This window comes from Macrotis lagotis, chromosome 2, assembly GCF_037893015.1.
Source record: "Macrotis lagotis isolate mMagLag1 chromosome 2, bilby.v1.9.chrom.fasta, whole genome shotgun sequence".
Classification (NCBI taxonomy): Eukaryota; Metazoa; Chordata; class Mammalia; order Peramelemorphia; family Peramelidae; genus Macrotis; species Macrotis lagotis.
Genome location: NC_133659.1, coordinates 165,344,187 through 165,363,671, shown reverse-complemented (window position 1 = coordinate 165,363,671; position 19,485 = coordinate 165,344,187). Strand labels below are relative to the sequence as shown.

Genomic DNA, 19,485 nt, shown 5'->3' with positions numbered 1-19,485 from the left:
TGACGTCAATATGGTATATGAGAAACAACATCAATATATATGACGAAGTGGAGCCAGAGATAGAATCTTTTATCTCCTCAACAACAAATATAGGTCAGTTTGACTGGAACACAGACTGTGGAGGAGAGTCATGCCAAATAAGTCTAGAAATGGAGATTATTGCTAGGTTATGAATGACTTTATATGTGAAAGAAAGGAGTTTCTGTGTGATCCTAGAGGCAGCTGAGAAGTCATGAAGTAGGGGGTGATCAGATCTGTATTTGAGGAATATCAATTTGGCAGGTGAAAGCCAATCTGGACTTAAACCAAGGTAGAAGTTGTGTGAGAAAAGGTCATGGATGCAAGAGATGTCATGAGGATAGGATGGATAAAACTTGACAACTGATTGAATATGGGAAGGGAGGGAAAAAGAGTTGAATATGAAGGTGAGGTTAGAAGCTTGGATGACAACCCCTGGGAACAGGGACCACTTTGTTTTGGTCTTTGTATTTTAAGGACTTGGCACAGTAGCCCATATCTAGTCAATGCCTTACAAATATATGTCAGTTAAATTGAATCAGAATTCCTGAGTTATATTTTCAGTCTAGATAATGATTTAAGTAGGCCATTTAATTTTCTTGTTGTTAAGTTTTTCTCTCCTTAGAATGGGTATAATATTATATTCACCACCTTCAAAGTCATCTTTTGGGGAAGTAATTCATCAATATTTGCAAAGAATGTTGAACTTGATAAACATAAGTTGCTACTTAAAAAGAATTTTTAATCACTGAATCACTAAATATATTCAGAAAGGATTTTTGGAAGAGAGGGTTTAAGGAATGAGCTGAGGAAAATGCAAGTATATCCATTTTGAAAGAATTTTTAGGTCTAATAACTTAGAAATAAAGTCTCATTGACTAAGTACTTTTTCTTGGAAGCACCTAATGATCATTTACTTAAGCTCACAGACAAAAATATAGGGTGAAGAAGACTTGACTTAGGGAAATAAAGCTGTGAAATCCCTTAAATGCCAAGACTGTCTAAGATTTTACAGGTCTCTGTAACAGCTCATAAAAACTCCTTGAGACACAAATGGCCTCTTATTCTTTGTTCTACATTTGGCTGACTCATTTCTGATTGACAATCTGAACAAGACACAAATCTCACTTGGTCTGACTCTGGACTGCATCGAGGGCTTTTACTGTAACAGAAAGTAGGTGAAATATTGGTTTAGTTGGTTTCTAAGATGTGAGATGACTCTAACTCAAGGTTAGAGATTCAAGAAGTTAGGTCTTCTTGTAATTGAAACTTTTGAGATTTATGAAAAAAGATCATTGGCCAACATAATCTACATGTTTGGAAAAGACACCCATTGTTTCAGTTAGAGAACAAGAATTCAATAATACAGGTAATCACATAGAAATGAGGACTAAAAATGATTCTACATTTGTAGGACTCCAAAGGTCATCTAAGCAATCCATCCCTTAACTTTCAATGAAATAGACAGATATTAATCTTTGAATTATCCTCATTTTGTCTAGAGAAGGACTTTCCACACATGCAGATGATTTGAAGCCCAAGGTGATCTTGGAGATTATTTAGTCCAACTAAAAATTCCCTTTTATAGGAAGGTGAAGCCAAGAGAGGTGAATCAACCTTCCTAAGGACATACAGGTATTAAATACCTGAGCTGAGTAGATATGCTGCCATCAAATCTACTCTTCATTTTACTGTCCCTGATAGACTCCTTCCCTGTTTAAAGTCCATACTGTCAGAAAGTATTAGTTACAACAAATTCCTATACTCTCTCTCTTTTTCAATTCAATCAGATTTTTTTTTTAAGAAATGCCGTATCTAAAGATCCCTCTCATAATACAGAATCATTGGGGAAATTGTAATACAGAGATGAATTAAATAAAGGACAGGAAGCATAAGAATGAGTTCAAATGAAGGCTATAAAGTGTTTGGATTTTTGGAACACCAGCACTTACTCTCGCAAATAAGGAAAAATGAAGTCATTCAAAGGAGAGAAGGGGCATTTCTCCTATCAGGTTTTCTTCTTTTCTGTTTCCTAAGAAGGTTTACCATGACCCAATTCAAAACTTTCAGGCACTTCACTTTTTTTTATAACCTTTACCTTTTTAATAAAAAGTAAAAAACAAAAATAATAATAATACATTAATGTGCTGAATAGGACCTCTCTATAGTGAGGTCTCTATCAACAAATGAACATAGGACCGGACGAAAGAAATGGAGTTGCAAAGAGAAATATGGTAGATAATGAAGCTTTTATATTATATATGTATGACTATATTATATATGACTGCAGATATATGTGTGTGTCTATATGTATGTATAAATATGTATATTTGCCTACATATACACACACGCATATGTACATATTTATACCGACCTCTTTAGATTGAAGTCCAAGGCACTTTTTACAATGAACAGATTAAAGCCATTAATTTAGGACATAGCTGTTTCTGGGTACATATCAGTATATGGCAACAACATTAGAATTTGGATTTTCTCTTCTCCACCTTTGGAGTGCTCCTGCTTGGGTAATGATGAGCAGAATTGGCTTAGAGATGACTTAGAGGTCTGGAATGTTGAAATTTACCTATCTATTCTCCTTAGTTACCGTTAGCAAAAGACAGCTCCCATTGGCCACATGCTGAGTGCTCCAAGAAAGGGATAAAAATAATAAACAGCTTGAGGTTGGTTTCTGACTTATGCTCAGCTGCAGGCTATTTTAAATGGACTACATGGGAGATTATGTAGCTTTATGAAGGGGTCTGATTTAATAGGCTATTAGGTATACTTATACTGAAACCAAAATGATATAAAAAAGGAAGGGAAATACATGGAAAATGAAAACCATACCAAAATGCTTTTCAGTGACTTGCGTGCCCTAATTATTAGTATTTGGTGATTAAAATAGGAAGATTTATTCTATTGCCATCAAATAATTTCAAATGCTTTTGCTTACTTCACTGTAGTTATAATATAATAAGCATTAAAGTAGAAAAATAAAGCATTCCTGTTTCCCCTTATGATTATGTCTAGAAAACAGGTCAAGAGAATGTGGACTTTTTAATTTAGTTCCAGCAGGAATGGCACTGTTTGGTCAGCCTGCATATAGCATTTTCTAATCAAGAGCTGAGAGAGGGAATGCCACTCTGCCCATTGTAGGGTTAAGTCTCTATCTACATTGGGTCTGCTGTTGCAGAGACTATGTAAGTTTCACTAAAAATTAAGCAGAGATCATACTCATTCTCTCATTTATCAAATGACTTTAAAGTTTTGGGGAAAGTCCCCAAACTTAATTTATTTGTGTAGCTGTTTTATTTCTTTATTTGGTGACTATTTGTGTAGAGATAGGAAAAATAGTTATTTCTATTGGTACTCAAAGGAAAGGCTGAAGGGAGCAAATGGCACAAAGGTATTTTAGAGGTGAATTGACAATCACCAGTACATTCATCAGTCAATTATAAAGTTGAAGATGAACTAATTTCCTTTACACAAATAAGTTGGAAACAGTATATACAACAGAATGTGGTGGCCTAGAAGAGGGAGTGCAGCTCCACAGGTACTCATGATCTGAGAGCTACATAGGCACTGGGAGAATTTCTCAACAATAATAAAACATACACAAGAGTTAAATCTCAGATACATCAGATTTAAAGTGGAGATGGTGACATTATTTTTCATTTTAATAGCATGAATAAAGTATGGAGTGGTGCTTCAAAATGCAGATAAACTGAAGCTCAAAAATGGAAGTTAGATTTTATTTTTAGTAGCTCATCTCTAAAGAAGGAGCTATTGTTTTGTACTACTAACATATTAGTGTGAATTTTTGAATTTGTGACTCATACTTAGGGAAAGCATGTATAAAAGTCTCAGTCAAACCTACTCTGAGGGCACATATAAAAAACATGATTACATTGATGAGATTAAATAGACCTTCTTTCTGGGAGAAGGCTCACCAATTTTAAGAAGATAACATTGTGTTAATCTGGACATACTATATTTCATCTAAATATAGACCTTTTTTTTGGGAGCCTGGGGCTTAGAACAATTCTCCAAGTGAGCCTCGGTTATTAGATTGAGGAGAAGAATGAATTGTATGGGTGTACCAATTATAGTCTTTCTCTTATTTGGAACTATCTCTCATAGAATTAGAGATCTCGAGCTAAAAGGAACCTAGGAGGCTATCCAATCCAAGCCTCTCATTTTACAGATAAGGGGACTGAGGCCCCAGAGAGAGAGATGACTTAATTTCCCTACTGAACTTTTCCTTTTTTCCTCTTTTTTTTACCTCAGCAGAGTAAAATGTAGCAGGAGAAGAAAGCTAATGTTTCTGCTGGCATATATTACAAAAGTTGTTACCTCCCCCTGCCATTCCATTTCATTTCCTTAATAAAAGGGCATCCAAACCTTAGTCCTATCTATCTTTAGGCTGTCACCAACTCAAGAGAAGTAATTTTTCATGTTTGGTTTTGATTTGATTCTCATAGAAACTGAGAATCATCATACTTGTTCACAAAGCCCCTTGGTGTATTCACAGAAGTCAAAGCCTCTTCAAGTTCAGAAGAGAGAAATAATACTGCTAATTTGTTTAGTTTTCATGCATGTCCACAGGAAAAAAAAAAGGTTAATTTACGGAGTTGGAGACTGATATGGATTGTGAAATTAGGCTTTTGGAAAAAAGATAGTAAGCAGATTCACCCTTCCCCCAACCTCAGTCCTTAGACTGAGCACAGAAGTTAGTTTAATAGAGCTACTCAAGAAAGATGGCTTTTTAGAAATCTTTTGCAATGGCTTGGTTAAAATTGGGGTTAAATTCTTTTAAGCAAGGAATAGTGTTCCTTTGTCTCTGACACCAAGGACTTTGGAGAATTAGAATTGCATGGCAGTTCTGAAGGCTGTTGTACTGAAACTCTTTGTCTAGGTGTTGGGCAATTGTTAAAGTGATGTGTACTCAGAAACAGTCATTTGGAGAGCAGGCTGACACTTTGACCTGCTAAAAGACTAAGTTGATACAAAATATTAATTCAAAGTTACAATATCATTTATAGTATAGCAATATATTTCATAGTTAAAATAAACTATTATGCTTTCTCCTATCTTTTTTAAAGCAAGCAGTACAGAGGCAAGATGCAAGTTCTTATTGAAGCTTATTGTCTAATTCTGAATAGAAACATGAGTTTCTTTAAGTTTGCAAAGGAAATGTTGTCTCCATTATCATTCTTCCACTCTCTGTTGTTTTCACTTGTGACCAATGCAGAATAGAGTTTCTGGGACCCAAATGGAGTCTTTGTCATGTTGAAAAATGTTTTGGATGGAAGTGGATTGGTCCTGTTTGAAATGAACAAACTGAGACAACCTATTCAGCTTCAAAACTAGGGAATATTTATTCCCTTCCTTCTGTAAAACTGGAAGTCAATTGTTTTGATCAGATTCTTGTGTGGTTTGCTCCTGCTTTGTGAGAATGTGTGTGTGTGTGTGTGTGTGTGTGTGTGTGTATAAAAGTCAGTTTCTCTTTGGGATTATAACTAGATATTTGAGCTGAAGCTTGTGCTTTTCTTTCACCAGCTTTTCTAGGCCCAATTCTTCCTTTCTTTTGTTCTATTTCAATATGTGGTCCTTACCCATGACTATTTTCCAGAATGAATTTCCCAGGTATGTAAACAACTATCTCAAGGTCAATTTGGCACCTAGTTCTGGAGGTCATGTGTTGACTATTAGATGAGGGGTTATTCAGAGGAAATGCCAGTTCAAGCTTGTATGTTGCCAGTAAAATTGTAAGGGGAAGTAGGGTGAAGGTAGGAGATCACAGTTCATTTTTTATATCATTAGATTGAGTTCTTTTAAAGAATCACTAGTACATGTCATTGAAAAACCTACATTTCACTTCTGGTCCCTGACAGGATCATAAAGTTGATTTCTGTTCCTGTTGCTTTCCTAGTAACACCCAGTCTGATTATCTTTTGCCTTATATTCAACTATCAGAAACAGACAGTTAATATGAATATCCCCACAGAATGACTATATATAGCTTTCTTAATGGCACCAATGATCCTATTTCCATAATGTTTACGTTGGTAGCAACAAAAAAGGAGGGGGAAGAATGCCTGAAGTATCACAAGTAGATGTAAGGGGGGAAAAAGGGATGCCTAGGAATAAATGAACCAAGCTGCTGTCTAAGGTACTGAAACATAATGCAGTGAGGAGTAAATAGGCACAGCAGAATGATAACTATTGCTTGCATTGGTTCTGATAACCTTAAAAAAAGAGAAAGCAATTGCAAAAACTGAGGGCATTATGGATGAGGAAGTCACAACCTCCTGGCAGTGTAATTACTTTGCAGTGTCTTACAATTATTTCCCAGAATCATGGTGGGGACAGGAAACTGTTTACTTTGGGGACTCAGTAATGCTGCTTAATTTGGGGTTAAGCTGTTCATTGATTTACAAAATGATCATGGAGAGAAGCCCTGGAACTTCACATTAGTGTCCCCAATTTTCTTCCTACCAATTCTATTACTAATTACAGATTCCCATTTGAGCTGATTTTAGTGTTTTGGCATTAAAACCCCCTACCACCACCATTTTCAGTGATTCCTGGCTATGTTGCATTCCACTATGCCAAAAACAGGTGGAAACAAAACATAGCTGGTTAATTAACTTGAACCTCAGAGATTTCATTTTGTTCCTGTGGAATACTTTGCCCTGGAGAACATTAAACATCATTTTCATATTTACCAATACAGAGACTGGTTAAGTTACTTAGAACAAAGTAGAACTAGTTTATTTCTGTCTCTAATCTTCTCTTTCTTGCTCAAATATCCTTCTCTTACTTGATAGCTTGTTATGACTATAACAAGTAGAAGAGGGGAAAATATAGTTTTAATATAGTTTCTTTTTTTCCACTATTCTTTCCATATTTCCCCTTCTCCTTTTTTCCTGCTACAGAAGAATATTGCTATGCCATCTCCCTATCTCTGCCAAGATCTGAAAATTAGTAGGGTTCTCCAATGCAACTACTCTTGTTGTATTTTAGATAGTTCTAAACAGTCCTACAGATGTGATGGTATTATGAATTTAACATGTTATGAGGTTGATAAGAACAGGTGAGAGAGAATTTATGAAAATGTATGAGTGAAGAACAAAAGATGGTATCTTTAAGAGGAAGATACCAGTTTCCATCTGAATTTTGACCTAAGGAGGAGAGGGCTTCTGGTCTGTTTTGGGCTATCAACTGGAGCAATGTCCCACAATTCCACTGAGATTAGTGGATCTAAGGTATCACAGTATACCCTCAACTATACAGTACATAATATGGCTTAAGCAATCCATTGTGGCATATCTGTATCAGCCCTACTGGTGTCTAGAAGTTCTAGAGAAAAGCAGCATTATTGGATTTATCACTGAGTTATCAGAAAGATTAGAATAGAAAATTCCATCACTGGGAAAGCCATGCAAGATGGGCCAGAATTTTAGTTTAGTTACTCAATGCTGAAGTGACTTAGTATTTTTCATGTGCATCCAATTTCAGAATGGGGAATTCAACTTCTTCCACCCACCAAATCTTGGAACAAGGAGGGAAGAAGAAAAATGTGGAAGTCACCTCTTATAGTCCCTGTATCTAAGGCATGAAGGGATTGCTAATGAGCAGTGGCACACAAAAAAATGAACCCTGGGAAAAAAAGAAACAAAAAGTCTGGATGATTAGCACTCTGAATTTTCAGTATCTAAGTCATCAAGACTTGTCAGTACTTGTATGAGAATGTGTAGTTTCCTAAAAGACATCTTTAATGTTAGTATACAGAAACTATCATCCAATTGGACCAGAATACTATTAGTATGCAGATCAGAGCCCTCATCTTTTTAAGGGCCTTTATGGCAAGGATGAAAAAAAAACATGCTTCCCTATTGCACTCCAGTAAGCTCAATTTATGCTTCAAATGTCCTTGTGGTTTCAGAGTACCCAGGACTACTAACACTGGAAGCAATTCAAATCACCCTCTGAACTAGAAGGTGTTGCAAATTTGTATTGTCATCAGTGCCTGCATAGGTCACTCATTGGTCAAAGGTCATGTAAAATATGAACAGCTATGCACAGACTTACTGAGAAATGCTAGTCTGTGAATAAATTCTTGGGGATGATGAAGGAGGGGCAGGAGAATTTGATATGCAATGTTTGAAGTTAATATGAAACTGGATCTTTGGACACATAGACATGGTGGGAGGGAGCTGCATTAGCAATGAAAGGGTTAAGTTGAAACCCAGTAGCTGAGGACTATGGTTTTGGATTCAGATTAGGCAAACAGATTTCTACAATTATCAGTCACTGGTGAAATATGATGAAAATCACAAAGTAATTCCATGGTTATTTCATCTATTTAAACATTCATTTTTATGTTCTGTTGAATTTTCATTGAAAATAGCAACAAACATTGCTCTAGGAACATCAAAGAAATAGATGCAAGAGATACATCAGGGACCTATGATTTCCTTAGTGTGGGAACACCATAGACCCTACTGGTAATCCATCTGTAATTTTATAGATTTAAGGTGTTGTCTGAGGAACAAAGAAATTAAATGATTTGCCCAGGGTCTCACAACTAGTGTCAGGGATGGGATTTGAACCCAGGTTTTCATTACTCCAAGTCTAATACCCTACCTACTATGCCATGCTGCATTTCCTGGTATAAGTGATAGTGATAAGAATAAAGATTTAAAAAAAGCAGCAGTAGGTTTGGTATCTGTGATATGCGAATCAACCAACAGACAATGCTAAAAGGAGTCTTAAAGAGGAAACCAGGAAAGGCTCTTGGATAATTGGAGTAAGAAGCTGGGCTTCAGACCAGGGTTTCCTCAAAGAGGTGCCCTGGATTATTGATTTCTACTTATGTCAACTGAACACTTCCTTAAAAGACTTTAGAAGGCCATGCTCAGTGTGACAGAAATAGACTGAAGCAAATTTCTGTAGTTGGATGCATTATATAACTTACCTTAGAATGGTAATAATTTATCAAAACCCAGCAGAACTATTACCCATTGAGGGATGGCATTCTTTTCCTTGAATTTAAACAGATGAAGAATACCATAGCAGTTTAAAAAAACTCTCAGAATTAAAACAGCAAATTACAAGATTGCTTTCCTTTTGCAAAATCTGAAGTGGTCAGATTAAGGTGATGTAAAAGATTTTGGAACTGGCATTACCAATCAGGGCAATGGGCTTGATCAGGGCTTATTGGTCTTTCTAGCAATTCTAAAGTCCCCCTTAAGTATTCATTTGTATGAGACACATGATTTTGTACCAAGATTAAAAAGTGGCAGCAGAAACAGATACTCATTGATCCACATTAATCAACGTTCACTGATTTTTTTCTCAAAGAGTTTCTTTTATGAACTATCTTCCTTTCCCCAAACCTATCATCTTATAATGACCTTTACTTCATTTATCAGCTGCTGCATGTGCCTCTCATCATAAATGCTACCAATGTCATAGAATCTGGGATGAGGAAGCCTTTTACCTCTCAGTTAGGAAATTTGAGGTAAGGTAGGCACAAGATCAGTGAGACTTCGCATCTGAGCTGAACCATGGCACCATAATCATATAATACCAATAAATCTCAGATAGTTTGGATAGCAGAATAAAACTCTACCAAAACAATTATTTCCAGAAAACTATTTTTAGCTCCAGAAAGCCAATATTTTTGAGTTGGCACTCAACTCATAACAGGCACTGTACATACCTATGGCAAAAGCAACCTGTAAGGTTTGGAGGGGATCTATGCCCACAAAGAAAGAATAGTTGATGAATAATGATGCCTGAACAGGGCTCATCATCAATGGAAAAGGAATGGCTTGAATTTAGGGAAACATGGGAAGGAATTGGTTGTTTGGTTGGTTTTTATAAATAATTATTGATATTAGATTGGAAAAATCTGTCTTACATGATTTCATTTACCATGCACTGGGTTTTATGACCTATGTAAGATATAAGAGTTTTGATGTCCTATGATTGTATCTCTGTTTTGGCAAATTGTGAACTTCTTTCTTTTACTTTTGTCATAAAGAGAGACCTTTTTAGACTAGAGAATAAGAGAAGAGCAGAGTGGGTAGATGAGGCCCTTAGTTGTGAGTAACACAAAGCCCCAGGTTAATATTCAGTGTAGTGGAATATTTTCCTTTAGTGGCTTCTTTGTTGGCTTCTTTAGTTTGTTCTCTCTCTTTCTCTCACCTGTCTCCCACTCCCCCTTTCTTCTCGCCCTCCCTCCCTCTTCCCTCCTTCCTCTCCCTTTACCTTTCCTTCTCCCTCTTTATCCTCCCCACCCCCACAATTGAAGACCTGAGATTGAGCAGGGATTTCTGTACTCCACCAAACACTGCAACAAAGACCCTTTCAAATGTTTGGCTTCCTTTCATTTCTCCTTCCCTCTTCCATAAATAGGCACCTAAACAGAGATTCGACTTCTGATTTCAAGGCATATCGAACCAAGTACTCTGAATGAACATTGTTAATTAGTTCAATCTTATTCTTTATGTCCACTCAGCCTGAATGTTCCTGTGATGACAGAAAGACCAGGAGAAAGTTGACTTGCATCTTAAGACCTCTTGGCAATTCTTCCTGTGTGGGGAGTTTTATTTAGCAGCTGCTCGAGCTTGTGTAAGGGGTGGGAAAAGAAGTGGAGCTGACCCCAATAGGGCTGTCAGATAGTGGTGTGTGTGGGGTGCCCACTGCCACACTCACTCCCCGAGCCTCAATGACTGCTGAGAGGAGCTGTTGCTGCTGCTGACGCAGGGTGTCCGCAATGAGCAAGGGGAGGGAATTGAAGCTGGCAGTGAGTTGTTCTAGTTTAGATTCCAGACTGCCAATTTGTTTTTCCAAGTCTTCACTCCGGTCGTTCAGTTCTGTGATTAAGTCATACATGACATTCTGCATCTATGGAGTAAAAAGGGAATATAGACCAGGTTATTTTGGGAACATAAGCAGAAGAGAACCAACCACAACCAGTTTAGATCAAGATAATTTGTAATGGTGATTTGTATTCTCTCAGTCCAAGAAAAGGGGGAAAACTTAAAGGTTGAGTTTGATGGCTTTTGAAGTCCCTTTTAGCTCTAAATCTACAACCTCGTCATCCTGAAGAAGTAGCATCTTGAATAGGTGCCTGCCAGAGACTGACTCCTCAGGTAGTGTCAATACTATCAGTCCATCAAATCTTCCAAGTGATGGGGCTGGTTTCATTTAAGGGGGTAAAGCTACATGCTGCTAAGGAAGTACAAGATAACTATATTGGGCTTGGGGAGGAGTTTTTGATGATTGGGAGAGAGCCTTTGTATCACCTTTGATGCTTCTGTTTATGCAAAAATTTTTGCTGAATTTGTCAACAAAGTACCTCTGGAAGGACCTTTCCACAAATTCCCATTAGAATAAGAAAAGAAATCACTCATCAAAGGGGTGGGAGGAAGCAGAAATAACAAATGGTATGGGAAAATAAATTAAGAGAAAAAAATGGTACTGGTGGTGTGGAAGTAACCGAGAGAGAGAGAGAGAGAGAGAGAGAGAGAGAGAGAGAGAGAGAGAGAGAGAGAGCGCGAGAGCACTAAGGACCAGTTTTGGGGGAAAGGAGATAAAAAATGAAAGGGTGCCTACCAAAGTGAGTCCCTGCCAAAGTGGGAAGTTCATTGTGTACATTAAACCAAAGCCTCTACTGACAGAGAATGTAGCTCTGCCCCTATTATCTGAGTATTTGGGGAAACCCTGATTTTGTTAAGTAAATGTACAGCTTGTATAGTATTTGTCCTCAAAATTTGTATCAAATGAATCACAAACTCTCAGAATTGGAAAGGACTTCAGAAGTCATTTAATCCAGCCTTCATTGAAGTATGGGGAAATAAGTAGTGTCTTTGGAGTCAAAGGTTCTAAGTTCTTTTTGTTAAAATTTAAGGCAATGGGGTTAAGTGACTTGCCCAAGGTCACATACCTAGGCAATTATTAAGTGTCTGAGGTCAAATTTGAACTCAGGTCCTCCTGACTCTAGGGCTCATGCTCTATCTACTGCACCACCTAGCTGACCCCCTTGCTCTAAGTTCTAATAATAATCTACCATTTTCTATTTGTATGACCTTGGGTACATCACTTAATCTCTTTAGATCTCAGTTTCCTTAATTATAAATTGAAGGGGGTGGGGTGGGACTAGATAATTTCTATAGATTCTTTCCAGCTCTAGATATAAGAAATAAGACATTCTTTCCGTAAAGCAATTATCCACTTTATTTGAAACCTCTAGGGATGGGGAATTTCCTACCTTTTTTAAAAAAAATTAACATATTTTTTCCAAGTTATTCCATTTATCATTTTGAGTTCCACATTTTTTCTACCACCTCCCTTTCCTCCCCTTTCCCCATGGCAATGAACAGTCTTACATAGTTTGTATATATTCAACTGTGTTTAACATATTTACATATTAACTATGTTGTAAAAAAGGAGGAATTCCCTATATTTTAAAGCAGTCAATTTTACTTTTCAAATAATTCTAATAGTGTAGGAAAGAGGTATCAAAAACAAAGTTAAAGGGCCACATTATTACAGCAGCACTTCTGAGTGAACCAGAACCAATTTAAAATGCAATTGGAAATATTTTTAAAAAATATACAAATACAATGGAGCATAGATAATGCCAATATGTAGTTTTCTATGTCAATATGTGACTGTCATGGTTTCTTATGGATGGTTTAGTGACCCCTCCTTCTATTTGAATTTAACCTCACTGGTCTGGGAATTTTCCCTGAGAAATCAGTCACTCTACCATTGTCTACCTATGGTTTCTACTTCAACCTCCTAGGGCCAAATTAGGGCAAATCCAAATCCCTCTTTTATAAGTTAGCTCTTCAAATATTTGAAAGACAGCTATGATGTCCTCCTTACCACCACTCATAAAGATTTCCTTTTCACTAGGTTCTCTTTAGCTAATTTTTCTAAGGTGTGATTTCTAAACTCTTCATCCATGCTGGTAACTCTCTTCCCTTTGGTCTCACTCCAGCTCTTCCTTCCTAAAAAGTGGGGCTCAAAACATGCCACTCCATATGCAAGAGGCAGTGTGGTGCAGTAAAAAGAATTGTGGCTTTGTCAGTTATTAACCTATGTGATTCTGGGTAAGTTCCCTCACATCTTAGGACCTCAGTTCCTCTTCTGTAAAATGATTGGATTGTTCTACATGGCCTCTAGAGTCTTTCAGCTCTGAATCTACGATCCTATGTGATTTGACTAGGACCAAGGACAGCAGGCCTATTCCAGCAACCCCCACTTCAGTGGCTCTACTTTTTTAATGCTGACTAAGAAGAGCAAGATCATTTTCTTGACTGTCTTGTCATACCAATGACCTTGTCAAAATGATGACTTGATGAAGTGACAACCATTCCTTCAAGGATCAGTCTTCATAGAGTACCCTCCAAGGACATGAACACAAACCCTTCCCACTTCATTGAACAGAAAGGGAGGCCTGATTGTGAGGCAGCTATAAAAAGTAGTCAGAACATTTTGGATATTGCCTTTCTTCCTCCCTTCTCTCCTCGCCCCACTTCTTGTTTCAAGATAAATGGAGATTGAACACACACACACACACACAGAAAACACAAAGAGGTGATGACTATGCTATCATCTCCCATTTGTTGCCTGGTGACAGGATTCCAGGGGAAATATGCCCAGTGTGAGATATGCTAGGAGACTGCCAGTACCTTCAATTCCCCTCTCGTCCCCCCCAACCCCAGAAAAGAAAAAAACTGGCAGCAAAGAAGTATACTTCTCCCTATTTTACCTCAGGCCATTGTGAAGGTCATTTTGCTAGGATGCTTTCCTGATATTCAAGTAATCTGGTCTCAAACTGTTTCTACTTCAGGTTCCATGAGTGATAGTTGAGACTTTCTGATGCACCTGATACCTGATATTTTTGCTTCACACATCCTGCTATATGTTGGCCTCAATCTCTGGGAGATTCACCAGAGGTACAAAAACCAGTGGATACCCCTGGCTTAAATTAGTATGAGAACATGCTTCCTGCTTGGTAGCATCATTTAGCTTGATTTGGACATATATTGTGTTTGGTGTGAGGTGAGGTGGAAAATAGCCCTCCTTCACAGGAACAATCTTAAACCATTGACACTAAATGTGCTCTTTATTCCCCCTCCCCTCATCCCCCCCTCCCCAGCAATAGCTTTCTCTTTGATGGACTCCTAAAAAAACCTCTTGCTAATTCCACATTTTGCCCAAATGTTCCAGGAATAATGACAGTCTCTCTATGCTTGTTCCAAACTGTGCCAACCAACTTAGCTACTTGATTGTAAAATTTCCACATCAGGTTAGGGAATCCTTTCTTTGACACAGTCCTTTCATTGTGCCTGGTGCCTGTGGATGGCCAAATAACCAATAATTTGCACTGATTGTACCACGTTTTCAATGGGCTTAATTTGTGTGAGGGAGTTGCTTTTCTCCTTAGGCTTACCAAGGAAGTATGTCCCATTATGATAATGAATGTCTGCCTGCATGTTCTACAAGGCTGGCCCTGGGCTTTGTGCTTTATATATGATTTCGATCAAGTAGCAATGAAGAGAACTTGATGAGGGGGAGGCCCCTTTCTTTAACAGGCACCTACGCACCATGATTACTGATGTGCTCACTGCTGCTGGTAACAATGACCTTTCATGCCTTAACTTTAGGGATTTTGAGGAGAAATGAATTTCTTAAGCTTATTAATCTACCTTCCAGAAAACTATTGAAAGAAATGCTTTAGTGTAATAGTGGAATGGCATAGTTACTATTGTTGTTAAGTCATTTCAGATGTGTCCTACTCTCTGTGACCCCATTTGGGGTTCTCTTGCAGAGACACTTGAACGGTTTGACATTTCCTTCTCCAGATTATTTTACAGATTAGTAAACCAAGGCAAACAGGGTTAAGTTACTTGCCTAGGGTTCCAAAACAAGTAAATCTGAGGCCAGATTTGAATTCAGGAAGATGACTTTGTGACTTTGGGTCTGATGCTCTATCCACTGCATCACTTAGCTGTCTGAAGTTGCTTGGGGAAATGCCCAAATCATAACAGCAAATGATAAAAGCCCAAGTGTTCTTTTTTTTTTTTAGGTTTTTTGCAAGGCAAATGGGTTTAAGTGGCTTGTCCAAGGCCACACAGCTAGGTAATTATTAAGTGTCTGAGGCCGGATTTGAACTCAAGTACTCCTGACTCCAGGGCCGGTGCTCTCTCCACTGCACCACCTAGCCACCCTCCAAATGTTCTTAAAAGAGCACTCTTGTTGGATTCTCTCTTGGACTTTGTATCTCTTTCTCTCTCTTGAAGAGCCAGAATAATCAAGTTACAGAATCCTAGAATTTCAGTATTAGGGAAGGGATGTCAGGATCATCTAGTTCACCCCTATCTGGACAATATCTATCCCTTTTATAATATCCCCAATGAGGGATCACCTAAACCCTACCTGAATAACTTGAAAGCAAGAGGGCATCTCATTTTATTGTTAAGCAATTTTGTTGGTTAGGAAGATTTTTTCTTTGGGAGCAAATATCTAATTGTTACTTCTTCCAAATGATCCTACTTTTGCTCTCTGGATCTAAGGAGAATATCTAAGTCTTAATTTTTTCTTCATATAACAACTCTTCAGATAGCAGAGGATAGAACTTATATCATTCTTCTCCCCCTCCCTACTCTTCTCCACTTAATGCATACTTTTTTCCCCCACATTTACTTCTGCTAGCCTTAAGTTGACCTGGTCTTGAGTTCATCCTGGTCATTTTCTTCTAGACATGTATCTCTAAAAAGATGTCCTCACTTGCATATTTCCATAGGGGAAAAATGGGAGGGTTTGAAAATAAAGAATCATTGAACTGAGCCACAAATTGAATATCTTCAAATCAGCCACTGATTATAACAACAGAGAGGTATCATGTTGTAGTGGATAGTGGGCCAGCCTTGGAGATGGGGCTCACATGAGCGCCCCTGAATTTAATTACCATTGATGATACTCAGGTCTGCCTAGCTTTTCCTGATCTCTCTGCCTCCAGTCTCACATCACCAACTGCCTTTCAGATATCTAAAACTGGATGTGTAGTAAACATTTTAAACTAAAAATGTCCAAAATGGTAGAACTCATTCTCTTTCCACCGAAACCCTACGTCCTTCCTACTTTCCCCATCCTCCATATCTCTCACTCCTCCCTACTTCCAATCTGTTGTCAAGGTCTGTTGATTTCTCCTTTGTAGCATCTTTTGAATATGTGCCCTTTTCTCCTTTGACACTTCCATAACTCTAGTGCAGGCTTTCATTACCTCAAGACTATATCCTGGTAATAATCTTCTGGAGGGTCTGTCTGCCTTATATCTCTTCCCATTCAGCCACTAAAGTAATTTTTAAAATCCAATCATGTCTCTCTAATTTTCTCTGGCTGTCCCCCCATATCTGAAATGCTCTCCCTCTTATATTCTGATCACAACTTCCCTGATTTCCTTTAAGTCCCAATTACGTCCTTTAAGTCCCCACCTCCTACAGGAAGTTTCCCCCAAACCTTTTTAATTCCAGTGCTTTCCCTTTGCTAATTTATCTTTTATCCTGTCTATAACTTGCTTGGTATATAATGGGCAAGACAACATGTAAACAAATGTTGTCTTGCTCATTAGATTGCAAGTTCCTTGAGGACTATGACTGTCTTTTGCCTCTTTTTGTATCCCTGGCACATAGTAAGCACTAAATAAATGTTTATTGATTGATTTTTGACTGACTCATACTAGTTGTGGGATTATGGTCAAATCAATTAACCTGGCAATGCCACCTGCAACTTTCTAAATCTTTATGTTGGGAAGTAGTTGCTAGTCTGGGATTGGTAGAAGATTTCACACTGAGAATTCCTTATACTGTTGAAAGCTCATATAGGGACCAAAAATAACAACAAAAACCAAAACTCTGATACAAACTCAACAGTAATGATAAATAACAAATCCTGTTCTAGGTCCCAGGCTTGCATGTCCTTCTACATTCTCTTTGGGAGACTATCCTAATCTCAGAACATAATGAACCAATCTCATTCAGTTCCATGTAAATACAAATCAGGACCTGGGCTGAATAGCTCAGGTGAGATTGATGACTCCTATAGTAAGAACTCACAGAATTGTAGCTCTCATTTAGCATGTTCTTCCTGTCTGTCAATTCAGAACCTGGCAGAACTGTTACCTTTTTCAACTGATCTGAAACAATTTAATTACCCTAAAAGTAAATATCAGACTTTTGAGCACAACAATCATTGTAATAGATTTCAAACCTCTAGAACATTAGCCTTAAGACTCTTGTGTGTGTGTGGGGCTTTGTATATGTGTGAAGTTTTTTGAGGGGGGGGTGGATCCTGGTAAGAATTACTCTGGCATTCTAGTGTAAAGTTTTATATGGGATTATTTTATCTAGATATTCTCAGCCACCCTTAAAACAAACAACCTAAATGGAAGAATATGAAGTCTCTTGAGAGAGGCTTCATATTCACCAGCTCACCTTGGAAAGGTCTACCAGGGTGTTGGCTTGATCACTCAGCTTTCTCTGTTCCATCTTTACGCTTCTCAACCTATGGGAGAAAGATGGCAACAATCTCATCTTGGCCTTCATGCTAAGGTGTTAAGACATCAACTTGCTACTTCAGCTTCAATTTCTTGACCAAATTACCCTCTTGGAACTTAGCATGGTTAATATGAACACAACCTGAATGTTAGACTTGGCAGAGTCCAAGTGTCTCCCTCTCCCTCTCCCTCTCCCTCTCCCTCTCCCTCTCCCTCTCCCTCTCCCTCTCCCTCTCCCTCTCTCTGTCTCTGTCTCTGTCTCTGTCTCTGTCTCTCTGTCTCTGTTTTTCTGTCTGTCTCCCCCCCCCCCCTTCTCTCTTTCTCTAGATCAACCAAGAACATCAGTAGGTCTGAAGTGGAAACTGTCACTGCTCTCTCTCTTTTCCATCATGCCCCATCTTGCTTTCTCTAGGTCTCTTGAGGACTATGGGAAGTTGTGTTGGATTTGGCTATACTTACTGGTGGATAGCTTGGAGGAACTTCCTCTGGTGTTTCCGGACTTTGGCATGGTCAATCTTTTTGAGCAGTTTGGTGTGTTTATAGATAAGCCATGTTTCCCGAAGGACATTTGCTGCGGCATTCTTTATCTATGAACGAAAAGCAGATAGCTGAGATCAGCTCAAGTTCCTGAATTTGTATTAATATGTATTTCATGTATGTTATTAGTCACACACTATCTGGTATAGTCTGTTTTGGTCATCAGAATGATGAATTCTTAGAAATATATGACTTAAATTCATCTGCCACTAAATCTTTTTAGGGACTCACAAGAGACCATGGTAACTTGAAGTTCATAGATTATGGATTAAGATTTACCAGTCAAAGGATTTAGAACATCATATAGCCTAACCTCCTTCATTTTACAGCTTAAGAAACTGGGACCCAGACAGGTTAAGTCATTCAGCTAAGATCATATAGAATAGACAAGAGATGGTGGAGCTGGGCATTCCTGCTCCAAGTCTAGTCCTCTTCTCATTGTACTAGTTTTTTTGTTTGTTTCTTAAAAAAATTATCTCAATGACTCTTCTTTAGGCTATAGTTACTATTGTTATACTTAGTCAGGATTCATAATCCAAACCCTGAGGCTTTTAGGACACATTTTTTATAAATATAATTATACATCTATGCCTTGGCTGTTGGGACCCACAGAGCTCTGAGATACCCATCCATTAGGTACACATGGAAAATCTCCATGTTTCAGAGAATAAACTGATTTCCATTGGCTGAAGATGTAATATATCCTCTTTATGGAAAAGTCTTCCCAACAGAATGAAAATGGAGCTATCAACAAGCCAATTGTCCCATTCCCAAATGACCCCAAACATTGAAACTGCAGTTTTCCATGCAGATATAATTGGAACAAAACTGAAATATTTCCAAAGCAATTACTGAAAATCAGCTAAGATTTTTCAGTGTGAAGCTGGAGCTTTTCCCCTTCAGAGGCTGGCTTCTTCTTGGTGCAATACAGTCACACATTTCTACATAAGACACTATAATCTGTTGACATGGAAACCACTGATATCACCCAGTTCATGACTGAACTGAGACATATCAACAGTATCCAGATGGCAAGGGACAAAGTTTTCATTCACACAGAGACATCTTCAGTAATTAGTAACAAGAGCAAAGGGAAACATTTCTTATTAAACACAAGCTAAATAGATTCTTGATTAACCATTACCATTTATATCAGCCATGCAAATTGGGCCAGGCCCACAGGCCCATAGGTTCCAGGGTATAGCAGGAATTAAAGCAAGTCTAGGGAAAGTCAGATGTTTATTAGAGGTGATCTGGAAATTCACATCCAATAAACTGCCTTAAGTCTCTCAAAGTATTTTCCTTTTAACAATGCCCCATGAGGTAGGTTGTATGGATATTATTATCCC

The 19,485-nt window shown here is 38.0% G+C and overlaps 1 protein-coding gene across 2 annotated transcripts in view; it reads right to left on the bottom strand.

Moving 5' to 3' along the window:
• Positions 1-10,306: 10,306 nt before the first annotated feature.
• Positions 10,307-19,485, bottom strand: part of KCNN3 (potassium calcium-activated channel subfamily N member 3) — a 286,582-nt gene continuing 277,403 nt past the window's right edge. For both annotated transcript variants that reach the window (XM_074223372.1, XM_074223373.1), the window contains exons 6-8: positions 18,059-18,186; positions 17,538-17,607; positions 10,307-10,935 (exon numbers count right to left, since the gene is read on the bottom strand). In XM_074223372.1, the coding sequence (XP_074079473.1) occupies positions 10,639-10,935; positions 17,538-17,607; positions 18,059-18,186 (495 nt within the window). In that variant the 3' untranslated portion in view covers positions 10,307-10,638. The remainder of the gene's footprint in view (positions 10,936-17,537; positions 17,608-18,058; positions 18,187-19,485) is intronic.